The sequence below is a fragment of the Haliotis rubra genome, unplaced genomic scaffold, assembly GCF_003918875.1.
Source record: "Haliotis rubra isolate DU_JTF1 unplaced genomic scaffold, ASM391887v1 Scf856, whole genome shotgun sequence".
NCBI classification, from domain to species: domain Eukaryota; kingdom Metazoa; phylum Mollusca; class Gastropoda; order Lepetellida; family Haliotidae; genus Haliotis; species Haliotis rubra.
In genome coordinates, this window is record NW_025767586.1 from 166719 (window position 1) to 186476 (window position 19758).

The following is a 19758-nucleotide window of genomic DNA, read 5'->3' on the forward strand; positions in this document are numbered from 1 at the left end:
ATCCACCGACCACAAACCATCCCTATTCCTGCCGAAATAGATCAACTTCACCCTGGGGTCGACAGCAAGATCGTGCGGATGGCTACGCACTTCGCTCAAGTTCACGAGGATCCGAAATTTTCTCCCACTCGTAGACATACGACTGATTGTGTACGTCGGACGGTATGTGGTAAAGAAGATGACTCGCCTGCCAACATCCACTGTCAGTCCTAAGGATCTTATTCCTTTCTTTAGTGTTTTGACACCCGACACGTCCAGCTGTGAAGAGAAGATACCGTATGGCACAAATCGACTGAATATCAGTCTTCTGGATAGAGGTTCATACGCCACAGCCTCAAACCCTGCTCCTTGCAAATAGGAATACGTCCTCATGTCGTGTGTGTCTATACTAATTTGATGTGGATGTTGTTTGGAGCCAGAGGCATATTCTACAACCAACAGCCTTGTCATGTTTTGAAACTGTCGGGCTGTTGGTGTTGTGGCCACTGACGTTGAGGGTGGTGAAGTTGGAGTCATCGACGAGTAAAGCGGGATAGGTTGTGTGATGCCTCTTGTAATCAGGACATTTCTCAAACGTTCATTCTGTTTTACAAGGCTCTTAACAGTTTGTTGGGTTTCATTCATCTGCGCTTGCAGACCACCAACCTGTCGTATCAAGACCGTCACGTGACCTTTCAATAACGTCATTTCCTCTTCAACACGTGCCACGTGATGCCGTGTTAGGTTTAACTCTGTCTTTAGTTGTCTCACCTGCTGTCCACACGATCCCTTGTCCACCACAGTGTCGAGTTGTTGTCCGGATTTAGCCAGCCCGACCTCCCTGAGCTGTTTCGTAAGACTAAGCGTCTGCCGCTTCATCTGCTGATATCCATGCTTCAGGTTTCTAATTTGGGAAATCACGTGACTGTTTACTGTTGCATCAAACGACTCGAGCACACTACTCAGATATGAAGGAACAATGTTCTCTGCCAACTCCGATCTCAGCAGTAACTTCAAAACGTCCATTTTGTTCATGATCCGTGACTCCGTCTCTACAATGTCAAATTTTAAGTCGTTCAGTTCTTCTTCAAGCGGACGCATATGATTAGCAACTGCTGAAATATGTTCGTGTCCATGAACCAAAGTCGAGGCAGCTCCAAGGAGCACTAGCAGGCAACACAACACCGCCATTTTACCTGCTAACTGTAGAACAATGTCAAGGTCAAGTAATTATCAAATTACTACCGTATTACCTCTAACAAGGGCCAAAGGAAATCAGATGCATCTCACCAGACAGTACGTATTCCTGAACAGTTTCATTGCCGACTGATTACATAAAAATATCCAGGTACATCTCTTATTACATAAATATACCAAGGTACATCTCTGATAACACAAATATACCCAGGTACTTCTCTGATAAGTTAAATATATCCAGGTACATCTCTGATAACACAATTATACCCAGGCTCGTCTCTGATAACTTAAATATATCCAGGTACTTCTCTGATAACATAAATATACCCATGTACTTCTCTGATAACATAAATATACCCAGGTACTTCTCTGATAACACAAATATACCCAGGTACTTCTGATGATAAATGATAACAAATATACCCAGGATAACTCCAGGTACATCTCTGATAACACAAATATACCCAGGTACTTCTCTGATAACATAAATATACCCAGGTACTTCTCTGATAAATTAAATATACCCAGGTACTTCTCTGATAACACAAATATACCCAGGTACTTCTCTGATAACACAAATATACCCAGGTACTTCTCTGATAACACAAATATACCCAGGTACTTCTCTGATAAGTTAAATATATCCAGGTACATATCTGATAACATAATTATATCCAGGTACATCTCTGATAACACAAATATACCCAGATACCTCTCTGATAACTTAAATATATCCAGGTACATCTCTGATAACTTAAATATATCCAGGTACATCTCTGATAACATAAATATACCCATGTACTTCTCTGATAACATAAATATACCCAGGTACTTCTCTGATAAATTAAATATACCCAGGTACTTCTCTGATAACACAAATATACCCAGGTATTTCTCTGATAACACAAACATACCCAGGTACTTCTCTTTGATAACACAAATATACCCAGGTACATCTCTGATAAAATAAATATACTCAGGTACTTCTCTGATCAAACAAATATACCCAGGTACGTCTCTGATAACACAAATATACCCAGGTACGTCTCTGATAACATAAATATACCCAGGTACGTCTCTGATAACACAAATATACCCAGGTACTTCTCTGATAACACAAATATACCCAGGTACTTCTCTGATAACATAAATATATCCAGGTACATCTCTGATAACATAAATATACCCAGGTACATCTCTGATAACACAAATATACCCAGATACCTCTCTGATAACTTAAATATATACCCAGGTACATCTCTGATAACATAAATATACCCAGGCACGTCTCTGATAACTTAAATATATCCAGGTACATCTCTGATAACATAAATATACCCATGTACTTCTCTGATAACACAAATATACCCAGGTACTTCTCTGATAAGTTAAATATACCCAGGTACTTCTCTGATAAATTAAATATACCCAGGTACTTCTCTGATAACACAAACATACCCAGGTACTTCTCTGATAACACAAATATACCCAGGTACATCTCTGATAAAATAAATATACTCAGGCACTTCTCTGATCAAACAAATATACCCAGGTACGTCTCTAATGACATAAATATACCCAGGTACGTCTCTGATAACACAAATATACCCAGGTACATACCCAGGTACGTCTCTGATAACAGAAATATACCCAGGTACGTACGTTTCTGAGAACATAAATATGTCTCTGATAACACAAATATACCCCAGATAACAGAAATATACCCAGGTCTCTGATAACACAAATATACCCAGGTACATCTCTGATAACATAAATATACCCAGGTAAGTCTCTGATAACAGAAATATACCCAGGTAAAATAAATATGCCCAGGTCTCTGATAACATATATATAGACAGGTACTTCTCTGATAACATAATTATACCTAGGTACTTCTCTGATAACATAAATATACCCAGGTACTTCTCTGATAAAATAAATATACCCAGGTACTTCTCTGATAACATAAATATACCCAGGTACATCTCTGATAACACAAATATACCCAGATACATCTCTGATAACACAAATATACCCAGGTACGTCTCTGATAACACAAATATACCCAGGTACATCTCTGATAACATAAATATACCCAGGTACATCTCTGATAACACAAATATACCCAGGTACTTCTCTGATAACATAAATATACCCAGGTACTTCTCTGATAACAGACATATATGCCCAGGTACATCTCTGATAAAATAAATATACTCAGGCACTTCTCTGATCAAACAAATATACCCAGGTACGTCTCTGATAACATAAATATACCCAGGTACGTCTCTGATAACACAAATATACCCAGGTACATCTCTGATAACAGAAATATACCCAGGTACGTTTCTGAGAACATAAATATGCCCAGGTACGTCTCTGATAACACAAATATGCCCAGGTACTTCTCTGATAACATAAATATACCCAGGTACATCTCTGATAACAGAATATATACCCAGATACTTCTCTGATAACATAAATATACAGGTACTTCTCTGATAACATAAATATACCCAGGTACTTCTCTGATAACATAAATATGCCCAGGTACTTCTCTGATAACATAAATATACCCAGGTACATCTCTGATAACATAAATATACCCAGGTACATCTCTGATAACACAAATATACCCAGGTACGTCTCTGATAACAGAAATATACCCAGGTACTTCTCTGATAACAGAAATATACCCAGGTACTTCTCTGATAACACAAATATACCCAGGTACATCTCTGATAACATAAATATACCTAGGTACTTCTCTGATAACATAAATATACCCAGGTACTTCTCTGATAATACAAATATACCCAGGTACGTCTCTGATAACATAAATATGCTCAGATACTTCTCTGATAAGATACATATACCCAGATACATCTCTGATTAACATATATATACCCAGGTACATCTCTGATAACACAATTATACCCAGGTACGTCTCTGATTACATAAATACACCAGGTACCTCTCTGATTACAAACGTATTGCCAGGTACCTCTGTGATTACATAGATATACCCAGGCACATCTCTGTTTACATAAATATACACAAAGTACTTCTCTGTATATACAAAAATACCCCACGTATGCCTGTACACACAGATATACACACATACGCGCGTGTATGTGAGTGTGCGAGTGTGTGGTTTGGAGGTCTTGGCTTTGTGGGTGAGAAAGTGAGTGCGTGCGTACTGTTAAAAGTACATGCTTAATGCCCTATATAAAACCTGAGACGATGTTGTCACAAAAGTGTCACAAGGTCGACAATCGTCAATTAATCGTTTCTCTAAGTACATGTTATGTATTCCGTAAACTATTATTTAAGCATGACTAAGCAGATATATATTTGCTAGCACCGACATAGTCGTTCGTTGTGTTTTTGTCCATCTTGTCGATCTCCGAAGCAATCTCCTCACTCGCCATGGGGGTCACTACACCCGATAATCGATACTCGATTATGCACTTTATGGTAGATATGTTTCTTTGTTGATTGACCAGTTGATGTTTCCATACGTCTTAGTTACATGTACAGTGGAAATGAAACGCGACACCAGACATTGGATTTGAGAGATACACTCTTGAAATAAAAGCTTGTCGTGTTTATACCTAACCACGCGCAGACACGCCATGTTCATGATGTTTGCTTGAACATGGTCCTGGTTAAATTCGAGATTTACAGTGAAACGAGCCGGTGTGTTGCTGTACATTTCAGTGAGTGAGTGAGTTAAGTTTTACGCCGCACTCAGCAGTATATTCTAGCTATATGGAGGTGGTCTGTAAATAGTTAAGTATGGATCAGACAATTCAGCATCGATCTACGCAATTGGGATACGATGACATGTGTCAACCAAGTCAGCGAGCCTAACCACCCGATCCCGTTAGTCGCCTCTTACGACAAGCATTGGTTGCTGAAGATCAGTTCTAACCAGGATCTTCACGGCGTCGGGTTGTACATTTCAGTGGTAAACCCCAAACTGAAAGCATAGATGGAACCTGTATGCCCGACGTCCACGTGTTATCCCAGGATTGACCATCACATTATCCACCTTCACGTGACTGCAAGACATGGACGTCGTTTTGTGTGTCAGGATGACAACGCCAGAGCACACAGAGCTCGTATTGTTACTTATATATCCTAGTGGTGAAACATAACCAGTGTCATATATATATGTGCACATGTGCACATATCACTTTTGCCTAGCAACCATTGTTTCTGTATTTCGTCGTCTGTGACGTCATTCAATAATTGAACGTGACGTCAATGAACAGGGCCGTCACATCTGCCTACGGTATTTTACTGCACAAATGTACATGAATAAATTTAATGGGGATAATAAAGAAGTTGTTACACTCGCAAGTGTGCCACACGACTTATAAGAAACTCGTGCAAAATTGTGTCTTACAAAATTTCACACTCGTTTTGTCGTTTTGTCGTATGACACACTTGCTCGTGTAATAATCTCTATTTAGTACTTCCAACAGGAGAACACAACCACCTTACCATGGCCAGCAATTACAGCAGACTTGTCACCCATCAAACATGTCTGGGATATCAATGGACGGCGCGCACATCAACGTCACCAACCACCAGCCGCTCTCAACGAACATGGCGTTGCTCTGCAGGAAGAGTGGGATTGAGTGAACCAAGCTGACATTGGACGTTTGATAATGTGTACACTTGGTCCAATCCGGGATTGTTTTGAGAACAGAGGCGGATTCATGCGATATTAATAAATTTTACTTTTTTATGGTAAATGGCGTGATTTACAGTAGGGCGCTTTCGCCAATAATCTAACAATATCTTTTGTAATCATTTATACAATAACACGTTTTGAAATAAAGAATACCACTCAATCAATCAATCGATCAAGTTTATATTATTTCGTAAAAAAAGCCTTAGGCCCATGTACAATACAAAATAAACAAGTGTAAGTGGCAATTAACAATCATATTCATGTGTATAAAGAACGCAATGACAATGCTTCCTTAATGTAATCAGAACAATGATTTAAACATATTTTATTCACAAATGTGAAAGGGAATGGGGACAAGTTCTCCAACTTAAAATACCCGCTCCCTAATATTTACATACATACAATTTTTATTATATACATCTTAGGAAAGAATACAGAGAAGATATAGGAAAGTAAAAGAGAGAACAGAGGAAGGGACACGACTTATGTGATCACTCAAAACGATTTGATTGATGAATAAAAGTTTGCACACATTTGAAAATGCATTCATTCTGTTGAATAGTCAGGTCAGGACTTCCAAGTAACATCAGTGACAATGTGATTGGAGAATCACGTTTTACAATATTTTTAATATTTAACATTAATATATCTCTTTGAATGCTGTACAGTCTACATTCTAATAGGAAGTGATGTACATTTTCACAAGCACTGTTTATAACTTGAAACTTGTAATGAAGGTCGATTTCTTTCGGTTTCAGAAATATTATTCCATATTCTTACAGTTGATGGAAAAAAGGAATCATACGAAAGTCTTAACCTTGCAGAAGGAAGGATAATATTGTTAGCATTCCTAAGGTTATAGTTAGATTTGGATCCCACACTATCTGGAGTAATTTCTTTTAAGTATACAGAAGCTAAATTATTTTGAATTTTTAAAATAGACAAAGTTTTCTTCTTTTCCTTCGTTCATCCGGTCTTTCCCACCCTGCCTCATAATATAGAATTTCCCGTGAGGTATGTCTAGGAAGACCCGTAACTATCCTGGCAGCTTCTAACTGAAGTTTCTCTAAGTTTTCCTTCAGTTGTACGGTACAACCATCCCATACTTCACAAGCATATTCAAAGTGTGGTCTGGTAAATATCTTATAAATATTGTTGATTGTATTTCTGTTTAGTAAATATTTCAATTTTCGCATTGATGATATCACTTTGGAGCACGACTTGATAATTTGATTAGTGTGACAAGACCATTTGCCGTTTGCTTCAAATGTTATTCCGAGATGTTTAAGATTGTTTACCAAATTAATTTGCTTTCCGTCAAAAAATAATTTCAATTCTTCAGTTTCATCAATCATGGAAAACAACACTGCTTCTGTTTTTGCAGGATTATATGAGACCAACCAGTTTTTGCTCAAGCTATATGTCTACATTGGCATTAAGAGAAGTTTCGATTTCTTTAGTACTTTTCGATGATTTTCCAAGCGAAGTGTCATCAGCAAAACGTCTTGTTACACAATCTAATTTATCAGCAATATCGTTAACATAGACCACGAATAAAAGGGGTCCCAATACTGATCCCTGGGGGACGCCAGCTGTTAAATACCTGGGCTTGGATATAGCTCCATTTACAAAGACGTGTTGACTGTGATCACTTATATAACTCGAAATCCATTGTAAAAGCTGGCCTCTAATACCGTACTTCTCTAATTTAAGTACAAGCCCTTTGTGCCACACACGATCAAAAGCTTTGGATGCATCGCAAAATATCATACAATATTTTTCTTTGCTGTCTAGAGATGTACAAATATGATGGTAAAGTTCAATTAATTGATGGACAGTTGAATGACCTGCTTTAAACCCCGACTGGTACTTATATAAAAGTTTGTTACATGGAAATAGTTATACAAGTGTTTAGATACAACTCTTTCAAATAGTTTTCCTATGCAACTTATAAGAGAAAAAGGTCTATAATTGGAAACAATAGAGTGATCACCTTTCTTATACAGTGGCATGACATGTGCACTTTTCCACATATTTGGATACACTATGCTTTAATGATAAATTGAACAGTAAACACAGGGGCTCAGATATAGAATCAACGGTGTTCTTTAATAATCTTTAATAATCAGAACAATTTGTTGCTGTTGTAAATTGGTACATGATAATGTGTTCTAAACGTATAGCTGATCAATTTAATATGGTAATGCTTCAAAATACGTACAGCGGAAATCATGATACAATTCACATTCAAATAAGAAATGAAATTAATTTTCTACAAAGTTGTTATTACAAATGTTACAAGTCCTTGGTGCCTCGGAACTCCATCAAATCTACTGGCATTTGTATATATATTGAATTCGTAACATTGTTTATTCTACGCCTTGCATCCTCAGATATAAATAACATATATCCTCAGATATAAACAACATTTTTAATACTTCACACGACGAACATTTGTGCATCAGGAACCGAAGACTTTAGAAGCTGCAGGCTCAAACTAAATTCCTCAGACATTTACATGACTGCAGGTTACTGCAACAACTAATTCGACACGTATAAAGGAGCCTTACAATACCCGCACTCACTCACTCACTCAGAAGAATGGATAAAAATCCAAATTAATCAAATTTTTCCCAAATCTTATGAAACTTGAAATTTAAATTTCCTGTATTCAAAACTTGTGTTTCGTCAGTATCATCCACAGGAACCTGTTAACGCTATGTAGATTAAACATAGACCATAGATCTGCACACACAACACACACACATGTATATATATAAATAGTTTATATATGTGTGTTTAGATCTATGGTCTATGTTTAACCCACATAGCGTTAACAGGTTCCTGTACGTTGTATCACCATTCTATTCCTTGACCCTATGCTTTTCTCACAGTGTAAGGAAATATAATGAGCAGTTCTAACATGCGAAACGATTCACCATGGAAATAGAATAGGCGACTGTGGTGAAATGTTTCATTTGACGATTTTAGTTACGCATCACTAAGTAGTTCCTTCTCGTGTGCCCTTTTCTTTTCTTTTCTTTTTTTTTTTTGTTGTTGTTGTTGTTGTTGTTGTTGTTGTCTTCATATACCGATAGGCTATGGAGAGAAGGCAACATTATTGCCTTTTGCCTGGAATACATTCTAAAATGGATTTCGATCCCATTTTCTAGCGGTATTCAAACGAATATCTGATTTGGGGATTCCCCTGGTGACGTCACACACCGTCTCGTGCCAGCAGGACACGTCACGGGCATCCGCTATCTTTTCCGCATTGGATGTTTACAGTTGCTACAAGGAAATTGTAAGTATGTAATTAGAGAACAGAGGTCAAATAGTCACATGACGAGTATCGACAGAGCAAAATCAGTACCTGTCAACTTTGGAGTTTAAAGGGATTTCATACGCAATGGCGATGCACACACATGACGCAATGGCGGTGGGGATTTCCCGACCACAAAACCATGCAAAATTCAGTACCAAACGAATGCGAGTTAATTAGTATTGGACAATAGTTACATGGTCAGTGAGCCAAAGCTTGCGACAACTGAGAGAGTTACGTGTGAGATGTGATATCAACCTGAAATGGAACATGGTGTAGCACAGGCGTGGTTTCTGAAGTATGTCGGTGATTTATTATAAGCATCGTGGTTAAGTCACTGTGTTGCTAAGTTCTGTGTTCAGCTGTGTAATAGGTAGTCCATTCCAGTGTCAAAATGTTGAGGGTGTTAAGAGCTAGAGCCTCCAACTCAAGAAGAGAAGAGAAAAAGGCTTGAGTCAAGTTGAGATGTCCCTGTCTAGATAAAGGGACCGTTCATAATTTATGGCTAGGGGTGGGGTGGGTGAGATGATGATATTGGGGGTGTTCCACCAATTTTGTTCTGGGGGTGGGGGTGGGGGTGTCAATCAATTTTGTACATAAAAATATGTTTAAAATTATGCTTAGAAATCATGGGAAGGGGAGAGGGGGTCATTGATGTTGTACATGACATGCGGGGGTCCTCATACATTTTAGGTGGGGGTAATTCACATTGTACATGCTTCTCCATTAAAATCAACAACCACACCCCCATCAATTATGAACGTTCCCTAACCACACCACCGCAGACTCCAACCGGGTCCAGGGTGGAAGCTGGTGGGGGTTCTGAGAGCCGGAATCCCCCATGAAGCCAACGCATAATTACAAATTTTCTTATAAAAAAATCACTGAAAACATTGTATTCAGACCTATTTGTGGGGTGTCAACTGGTCAAAATGTGCATGCTTAAAAAAAACACTAAAGTTAACAGTTTTCAAACACACCCAGTTTTGTGTGAGATTTATCAATTTTGTCGTGAGACAGTGACATGAGGAATGAAAGCTTGAGTCTGAAGCCAAAGACGTGTGAGTTGCCTCGTATGGTGTTAGGTGATACCGGTGGAAATACGACAGGTAACAGTCCAATGATCTCTTATTCTGAACACACAGGTTGATAGAGACACAGATCAATAGATTGATGGTCATAGTGTCAATCACTGTATTGTCTGGTCCAGACATATTTTCTGTTGTATAAGTTGAATGTTGTCACAGAGAGACACATGCACACACACAGAAACATCACACCCAAGTAAGACCAGCACACACACACATACAGACATGCACTCAAGCATAGACCGACATAAACACACAGACTCCCCACACACACACACACACATGAGACGTGCAGAAAGCGTGCCTGCTCGAGAGACACAAACACACGCACACATATGGTTAATCCAGTCCAGTGTCAAAAGGATGATGTAACCACCTTTCCTACCCTATGTATCTACTTATATATATTGTAGTTTAGTCCAGTATCTAGCCCTACATCTAACCCTTGCTCAAATCTGCTTCATAAAGTTGCAGGGAGTGAAGACAGGGATTTCCTGGTGCATTGGGCTAATAAAAACAAAGCTGTAAATATTGTGGCATTAAAACAGAAATTTAGCTGTTCTCTCCAGCATAAACTCTGTCCTTTTCCTAATGTTACTTTAGGGAATGAAAATTTGTGTTCTCTTTCAAGAGTCTCATCATATTAAAAAGATTTTAATAGTTTATGAAGGAGCAAGCTTACACTCCGGAAAATGTCTGTATTATTCACAATAAAGAAGTTGACATCCATAAATCTTGCTTTTCTTAAGATTTTGATACCTTTGAGTTTTTCTGTATCATCACTTTATCACATTTTAGAGGGACGGCTGGGTAGCCTAGTGGTTAAAGTTGGCTCTCTCTCGCCGAAGATCTCGATTCCCCACATGGCACAGTGTCTGAAGCCCATTTCTGGTGTCCCTGCCGTGATATTGCTGGAATATTGCTAAAAGCACTCACTCACTCACTCATATTTTAGAAATAAAAGATGTGTCTCACACTTGGCCAAAAGTTTTCAAAATACATATTTTATACTTTATATGTCATATTTATGAAATAAGTACATGCTCATGTGATCTTCTGTATCTGTTTAAGAAATATGTTTGTTCAACTCAAATTCTCATCTGAGCTAGTATAGTTAGAGCATGAGAACATCTGCATTGAAAAGCTTGATATTTTAATAATTCAGGACAAAACAATACCATATGTCAGACTCAGTACAAGAAACTTTATTCCTTTTTTAAAAAATTCAAATTTATATGAGCGCTATATTATCAGTATAAATCTGTAGCAAGCATTAACTGAAATCCAAGGGTCCAGACTCAATTACAGGAATGGCAATTTTGTGCTGATCCACAGATTTTCGCCGATTATATTTCAAACTGAGCAAATCATCTCCCCCCAGAACCTGTCACTAGATGACAAAATATTAAGTTCAGCTGAAAATAGATTTTCCTGTTGTCTTCCATGCAATTACCGGGTATGTACAGACCGCCACCATACTGCTGGAACATTACTGAGTGCAGCATCAAACTACAAACAAACAAACCTTACTTTGGAACACAGAAATGTAATAATGTGACGATACTAGAAGTTTGACTACATATTTGTATGGAACTAACAGATACTTGATTTTGCGTCATTTGAAAAAGCTCTGATATTTAGCATTTATCTATACTGTTGCACTTGAGATCAAATATACAGGTGAGCTAAAACTTAAACTGTATTTATCTGTTTTCAGACACATACACTCTGAAACACAAGACAAAAAGTCACTAGCGCTCAGTAGACAAACATCTACCAACTGAACACCAGCCGATTATCAGAATGGTAGTCACCAGAGTTGTTACAAGTCAGTGTGTAAGTGTGTATCATGTCCAGAAGACAGTCACGTCTTGCATGTGTGTTCCCTGCTGCTGAGGAACAAGCTGTAGACGGACATAGCAGACAACAAACACCCAGTTACAGAGCAGCATCCAGTGGCTGTGATGACCTGATAGACTTGTCTGACATTGGCTGTGCTGACTGCTCTGTGGACAGTCTGTCAAATAAATCCAAAGTGGGTGGCATTCCCATTGATTCTGTGAAACAGGGTGCCGTGTGTCTGAGAAACTCCCACCTCATGCAGACTGATGGGATTGTTGTTTGTGGAGGTGGGGATCAGACTGTTACATGGGCAACGTGGGGACAAGCTACGTCTTGGAAAGACAAGGGGGATCCTTTGTGTCATCCTGTTCACAATAGAGATGTACAAGGGCATCCAGTTCCTTTGACAAGAGGGGGTAATGATACAGGTGTGCAAGTACTTATAACAAACATTGGTAATCAAGGAGGTCATGATACAGGTGTACAAGGATTCCAAGTACCTGTAATGAACATTGGTAATCAAGGAGGTCATGATACAGGTGTACAAGGATTCCAAATACCTGTAACAAACATTGGTAATCAAGGAGGTCATGATACAGGTGTACAAGGATTCCAAGTACCTGTAACGAACATTGGTAATCAAGGAGGTCATGATACAGGTGTACAAGGATTCCAAGTACCTGTAACAAGGGTTGGTAATCAAGGAGGTCATGATACAGGTGTGCAAGTACCTGTAATGAACATTGGTAATCAAGGAGGTCATGATACAGGTGTACCTGCATCAAACATTGGTAATCAAGGAGGTCATGATACAGGTGTACAAAATTCCAAATACCTGTAACAAACATTGGTAATCAAGGAGGTCATGATACAGGTGTGCAAGGATTCCAAATACCTGTAACAAACATTGGTAATCAAGGAGGTCATGATACAGGTGTACAAGGATTCCAAGTACCTGTAACAAACATTGGTAATCAAGGAGGTCATGATACAGGTGTACAAGATTCCAAGTACCTGTAACGAACATTGGTAATCAAGGAGGTCATGATACATGTGTACAAGGATTCCAAGTACCTGTAACAAGGGTTGGTTATCAAGGAGGTCATGATACAGGTTTAACAAACAAGTAATTCCAAATACAGGTGTAACAAATAAGTGTTGGTTATCAAGGAGGTCATGATACAGGTGTACAAGGATTCCAAGTACCTGTAACAAGGAGGTCATGGTTGGTTATCAAGGAGGTCATGATACAGGGGTACAAGGATTTCCAAATACCTGTAACAAACATTGGTAATCAAGGAGGTCATGATACAGGTGTACAAGGATTCCAAATACCTGTAACGAACATTGGTAATCAAGGAGGTCATGATACAGGTGTACAAGGATTCCAAATACCTGTAACAAACATTGGTAATCAAGGAGGTCATGATACAGGTGTACAAGGATTCCAAGTACCTGTAACAAACATTGGTAATCAAGGAGGTCATGATACAGGTGTACAAGGATTCCAAGTACCTGTAACAAGCATTGGTAATCAAGGAGGTCATGATACAGGTGTACAAGGATTCCAAGTACCTGTAACAAACATTGGTAATCAAGGAGGTCATGATACAGGTGTACAAGGATTCCAAATACCTGTAACGAATGTTGGTTTGGCATATGAAGGTCATGCTACAAGTATACAAGTTTATACCAACTGCCAGTAATAAATGTTGGTTCTGTGACAGTGAATGGTAGGCACAAGAGACATGCAGTTAGGCCTCGAACTTCATCCATACCCGTGAGAAGTGCAGACCTAGGAGTAAGCAATATGGAGACTGATTATGTCCAACCTGACACAAGGCACCCAGCAGAACAGGGCTCAGTGAATGCAGGTAATGACCATTGGTCACCTGGCAAATATGGTGCGGTGGGGGGTTCTGAAGGACAACACAATCATTCAGTGGATCCACCAGCCTCACAGGGATCCAAAGGAAATAACAGAATTGAGAGTGATTCATTGTTGCAGATGATACCCAATGGGCAGGACTGTGAACACTTTCTGAAGGTGGACACTCCATTTAACATGAAGGATGAAATACCAGAGGATTCATTTATTAAAGATGCAGACAGAGATGAAAAAGCAGTTCTATCTGACTGTAAATTGTCCACAGTTGCCTGTGAAGGGATAGGTGATACAGGGACACCATCCAATCCTCATGAGGCTTTGGGTGGAAGAGATCCAGCAGGTGAGGCTGATGTCTCCGAGGAAGCTTCTCTGATGAAGATGATGAGCAATATGAATTTAGATGGACAGCATTCACACAGTCAAACAGCAAATGGGGTAACATGCAATGACATATTCACCACTGGGAACGATAAAGAAAGGAATGAGTATTGTCTTAAAGTTGATGAGAGTCATGCTGGTATACATTCAGCTTCACATGGAGACAACACTGCTGAATCAACAACACACAGTGCCCATGGTATCCAGTCAGGTAGACACTTAATAATAATAATAATAATGAGTACATTTATAATGCAGAGAAAACCAGACACAAAGTGTATGCTCATATGGGCAGAAGTGAGAGGGATAAAATGATGGGAAAAGGGCACAAGTGAGATGGGCAGAAAGAAATTGGGCAAAAGTGAGATGGGCAGAAAGGAATTGGGCACAAGTGATATGAGCAGAAAGGAATTGGGCACAAAGTGAGATGGGCAGAAAGGAATTGGGCACAAGTTAGGGTTTGCAGAAAAGAATTGGGCACAAGTGAGATGGGCAGAAAGGAATTGGGCACAAGTGAGATGGGCAGAAAGGAATTGGGCACAAGTGAGATGGGCAGAAAGGAATTGGGCACAAGTGAGATGGGCAGAAAGGAATTGGGCACAAGTGAGATGGGCAGAAAGGAATTGGGCACAAGAAAGATGGACAGCAGTCAGTTGGGAAAAAGTGAAATGGAACATACATGCCCAACTCTCCATTCAACCCCTTCTCTCTCACGTCCCTCTTTAATGCTGCTCTCTCTCATACACCCGCCTGCCATTCATATTCCACTCTGTAATTCACGTCCCTCTCTCATTCATGTCCCTCTTTGCCATTCATCATTGTTTATGCGCCTCACTGAGTCTATGACATAAGGCCCGTCTGACCGCCCAAGATGGGCAGAATGTCTGACGGATGGTCTAAATTTACAGCTAGCCAGCCTGATGGCTTATTTCATACACTGCTCTCTGTCATTTATGCCCCACTCTCCTATTGACACCGCTCTATCTCTCATGCTGCTCTTTCTCATTCACTCTCCTGTCACAATGCACTCCCCTCTCTCACACATACTCACTTCTCTCTCATTCACTCTCATCTCAATTCATGCCCCATTCTCTCATCCACACCCCCCTCTCCCTCATTTACTCCTGTGCTTTGCTCATTCACACTTATCTCTCTCATTCACACCCCTCTCTCTCATTCACACCTGTCTTTGTCATTCACACCCCTCTCTCTCATTCACACCTGTCTTTGTCATTCACACCTCTCTCTGTGATTCACACCTGTCTTTGTCATTCACACCCATCTCTCTCATTCACACCTGTCTTTGTCATTCACACCCATCTCTGTGATTCACACCTGTCTTTGTCATTCACACCATCTCTCTGATTCACACCTGTCTTTGTCATTCACACCCCTCTCTCTGATTCACACCTGTCTTTGTCATTCACACCCCTCTCTGTGATTCACACCTGTCTTTGTCATTCACACCCCTCTCTCTCATTCACACCTGTCTTTGTCATTCACACCCATCTCTGTGATTCACACCTGTCTTTGTCATTCACACCCCTCTCTCTGATTCACACCTGTCTTTGTCATTCACACCCATCTCTCTCTGATTCACACCTGTCTTTGTCATTCACACCCATCTCTCTCATTCACACCTGTCTTTGTCATTCACACCCATCTCTGTGATTCACACCTGTCTTTGTCATTCACACCCCTCTCTCTGATTCACACCTGTCTTTGTCATTCACACCCTCTCTCTCATTCACACCTGTCTTTGTCATTCACACCCCTCTCTCATTCACACCTGTCTTTTCATTCACACCTGTCTTTGTCATTCACACCCATCTCTCTCATTCACACCTGTCTTTGTCATTCACACCCCTCTCTCTGATTCACACCTGTCTTTGTCATTCACACCTCTCTCTGTGATTCACACCTGTCTTTGTCATTCACACCCTCTCTCTGTGATTTCACTCCTGTCTCTCACTGTCATTCACACCCCCTCTCTGTGATTCACACCTGTCTCTGTCATTCACACCCCTCTCTGTGATTCACACCTGTCTTTGTCATTCACACCCATCTCTGTGATTCACACCTGTCTTTGTCATTCACACCCATCTCTGTGATTCACACCTGTCTTTGTCATTCACACCCCTCTCTGTGATTCACACCTGTCTTTGTCATTCACACCCATCTCTCTGATTCACACCTGTCTCTGTCATTCACACCCTCTCTGTGATTCACACCTGTCTTTGTCATTCACACCCATCTCTGTGATTCACACGTGTCTTTGTCATTCACACACATCTCTCTTATTCCCACCTGTCTTTGTCATTCACACGCCTCTCTCATTCACATCTCTCTCTCATTCACACCCATCTCTCTGATTCACACATGTCTTTGTCATTCACACCCTCTCTCTCATTCACACCCCCTCTCTCTGATTCACACCTGTCTCTCTCTCATTCACACCCCCTCTCTCTCTCATTCACACTCATCTCTCTCATTCACACCTGTCTCTCTCATTCACACCCTCTCTCTCATTCACACCTGTCTTTGCCATATTCGGAGATTGCCCTTGCACTCATCCTCACCTTTTTTCTCTCGTTCAAGGCCCTCTGTCTGATGGCGCTCTCCTTCACACTGCTCTCTCTCATTTAAGACCCCCATTCTCATCACCGCATCCGTTTCTCATTCATACGACTCTTTTGATATCCTTATCTCTATCTCTCCATGCTCTATAGTTTCTCTTCACACCTCTCTCTCCCTCCCCAACCTTTTCTGTTTTCAGCATTATTTAACTCGTCCATACCTAACGAAACAAAATCAGATTGTCCATTCGGAGATTGCCATGGTCTGTTATGATCATATTTCCATTACAGGTCAAGACAAGATCGCCATGGCGGTTTCTGTCAATCGCTCCAACAATGTGCAAGCAGTAGGAAACTTCAACTACAATAAAAATATCTGCAAGATGTCAACGAGGGAAGGTTACCATAACATTAGAAGTAGGTGCAAGGTCAGGATATACTTACACAGGTGCCCCAAGATGATCATTATCAACTTGTGAAGATTTGGGTTAAAATTGGTCTTCAGCAGCCCATGCTTGTTGGTAGATGTGACTAATGGGATTAGTGGTCAAGGCCCCATTCCACAAAACGATGGTAGTGCTAAGATGATCGTAACTCCCATACTTTAACATAGACTTACAACTGTCGTAGCGCTAAGATGATCGTAACTCCCATACTTTAACATAGACTTACGACAGTCGTAGTGCTAATATGATCGTAACTCCCATACTTTAACATAGACTTACAACTGTCGTAGCGCTAAGATGATCGTAACTCCCATACTTTAACATAGACTTACGACAGTCGTAGTGCTAATATGATCGTAACTCCCATACTTTAACATAGACTTACAACAGTCGAAGGCTAATATGATCATTAACTCCAATACTTTAACATAGACTTACAACTGTCGTAGCGCTAAGATGATCGTAACTCCCATACTTTAACATAGACTTACGACAGTCGTAGTGCTAAGATGATCGTAACTCCCATACTTTAACATAGACTTACGACTGTCGTAGCGCTAATATGATCGTAACTCCCATACTTTAACATAGACTTACGACTGTCGTAGCGCTAATATGATCGTAACTCCCATACTTTAACATAGACTTACAACTGTCGTAGTGCTATGATTGCTTTGAGGAACGGGGTCCAGGCTGGCTGACTTGGTTGACACATGTCATTGTATCCCAACTGCATAGATCTATACTCTTGATCTTAATCACTAGATTGTCTGTGTAGATCAGTTCCCATGTTAGTCGCTGAATTCAGTCACATGAAGTCACATTTTTGGCTAGGAGCCAACTGTCGTAATTTTTCGCAACAATTTCAAGATTTACTGTAAATTATTTTAATCCTGTTCGTGGTGTCCCATACTCACTTAGTCAATCTGTATTTATCTGGTATTCCAGCACAGAGCCTGAGGGAGATTGCAAGTAATGAGAAGCTGTTTGTCAAGACAGAGGCTTTTCATGAAGTATGGAAAGTGTCAAAGGAGGATAACGTGGTATTCATTGTTGGACCTCCTAGGGCAGGCAAGACCATGATAGCAAAAGCAGTTCTTCTGAAATTGCAAAAAGAGCAGAACTTTGAACCTCTGATCCTGTTAAGTGTACAAGAAATGAGGGAGGCATTGAACATAGATGAGAAACAGGCAATATTCATCAAAAACACTTTTGGAGTATCAGACTTTGATCAAGCGGAGCTAAATTTGTTGCTAAAGTATTTTGCCTCAGTTAGGGTTTGTGTTTCTGATAACAAAAAGTTCATCTTTACTTGCAACAACAGGATTTTTACAAAATGTCGGCCATATTTGAAACTTGAGGAATTCTTTACTGAAAGTTCTGTTGTTGATGTACAGCAAGTTGGTGGCTTGACCGTCAGTGACAAAAGGACCATCTTGTATAAACATCTCAAGCAACGAGATGTTATCCTTCCAGATGACTTAGTGGATAAAATTGTAAACTGTGCAAATAATTCCACACTTGCCTTCCCCAAATGTTGTGAAATATTTACAAAGTCACCATATTTACATGACCAAGGAAAATCTGTTAAGTTCTTCCAGAAGCCAGTTCTATACTATAAGCTTTCAGCTCAATTGTTGTGGCAAAAGGATGATAAGAGCTATTTTATAGTACTGTTGCTTGTGATGGTTTTGGGAGAGCTACAAGATTCTTTCCTCAAAGGTGTATTAGAAGACAGTTTCATTCTAAAGGAAGCAAAAGGTTCTTGACATGTTGCCATATGAAGTGGCGTTGACTCAACTAGAATCAGCCACCCAAGATCTTCTGAATGAAGGCCTGTACCTGAAAAGGTCTGAAAACAACAATTCCTTCATCTTCATAGATAGCTGTGTATGCGATGCTGTTGCTATTGTATTTGGGACTGAATATCCCAAACAACTTCTGCAGATTTGTTCTGGGGAATTTCTGTGTGAGAGAGTGCTTGTAAATTCTCAAAGACAGAAAGAAAATGATGAGGGATATTTTCAATTAGGAGTGATCATTTTGACTTCTTGTCTGAAAGATTTGTGACTGAGATACGCTCAGGTTTTCCATATCTGGTTACTCGTCATAAAGCTTTAGGTGATGGTTCATTTATCAAGAGTTTCGCAAATTACTGTGAGACTAAAACAGATATCAACTCCATCCTAAAATCAAAAGACAATCTTCATCAATTTCCGTTATTATTTTGGTCATCATGGAATGAGAAAGAACACTTGTTTCGGTGGATTTTCCATGAACACAAGAAACGCAAGCTACCAATATCTAAAGAGGATATCCAAAGAATCACTCGAGCATGTT

The 19758-nt window shown here is 39.8% G+C and overlaps 2 protein-coding genes and 1 long non-coding RNA gene across 4 annotated transcripts in view; 2 read left to right on the forward strand and 1 right to left on the reverse strand.

Moving 5' to 3' along the window:
* Positions 1–9093: 9093 nt before the first annotated feature.
* LOC124262793 overlaps positions 9094–19758 on the forward strand; it is a 37149-nt gene continuing 26484 nt past the window's right edge. Inside the window, exons 1-3 of one of the 2 annotated variants that reach the window (XR_006894698.1) lie at positions 9094–9182; positions 12006–12888; positions 12993–13052. The gene's annotated coding sequence lies outside the window, so the exon portion shown is untranslated. Of the gene's footprint in view, positions 9183–12005; positions 12889–12992; positions 13053–19758 lie in introns of those variants that run through there. The other variant, XM_046697338.1, reaches the window with a different exon arrangement.
* On the forward strand, positions 13941–19735 carry LOC124262790. The gene is made up of 3 exons (XM_046697334.1): positions 13941–14607; positions 17264–17389; positions 18367–19735. The coding sequence occupies exons 1-3, from the start codon at positions 13941–13943 to the stop codon at positions 19185–19187; spliced, it is 1614 nt and encodes a 537-aa protein (XP_046553290.1). The 3' UTR covers positions 19188–19735.
* Positions 15553–16331, reverse strand: LOC124262798. Its single transcript, XR_006894700.1, has 2 exons — positions 16204–16331; positions 15553–16149 (listed from the first exon to the last, which is right to left on the reverse strand). It is a non-coding gene; the product is annotated as an uncharacterized LOC124262798 (long non-coding RNA).

Coding starts and splice junctions, on each gene's coding strand:
- LOC124262790 (XM_046697334.1), top strand. CDS start 13,941: ATGGAGACTGATTATGTCCAACCTGACACAAGGCACCCAGCAGAACAG. Junction 14,608..17,263: donor TGCCCATGGTATCCAGTCAG/GTAGACACTTAA, acceptor TTTCCATTACAG/GTCAAGACAAGATCGCCATG. Junction 17,390..18,366: donor AGGTTACCATAACATTAGAA/GTAGGTGCAAGG, acceptor CTGGTATTCCAG/CACAGAGCCTGAGGGAGATT.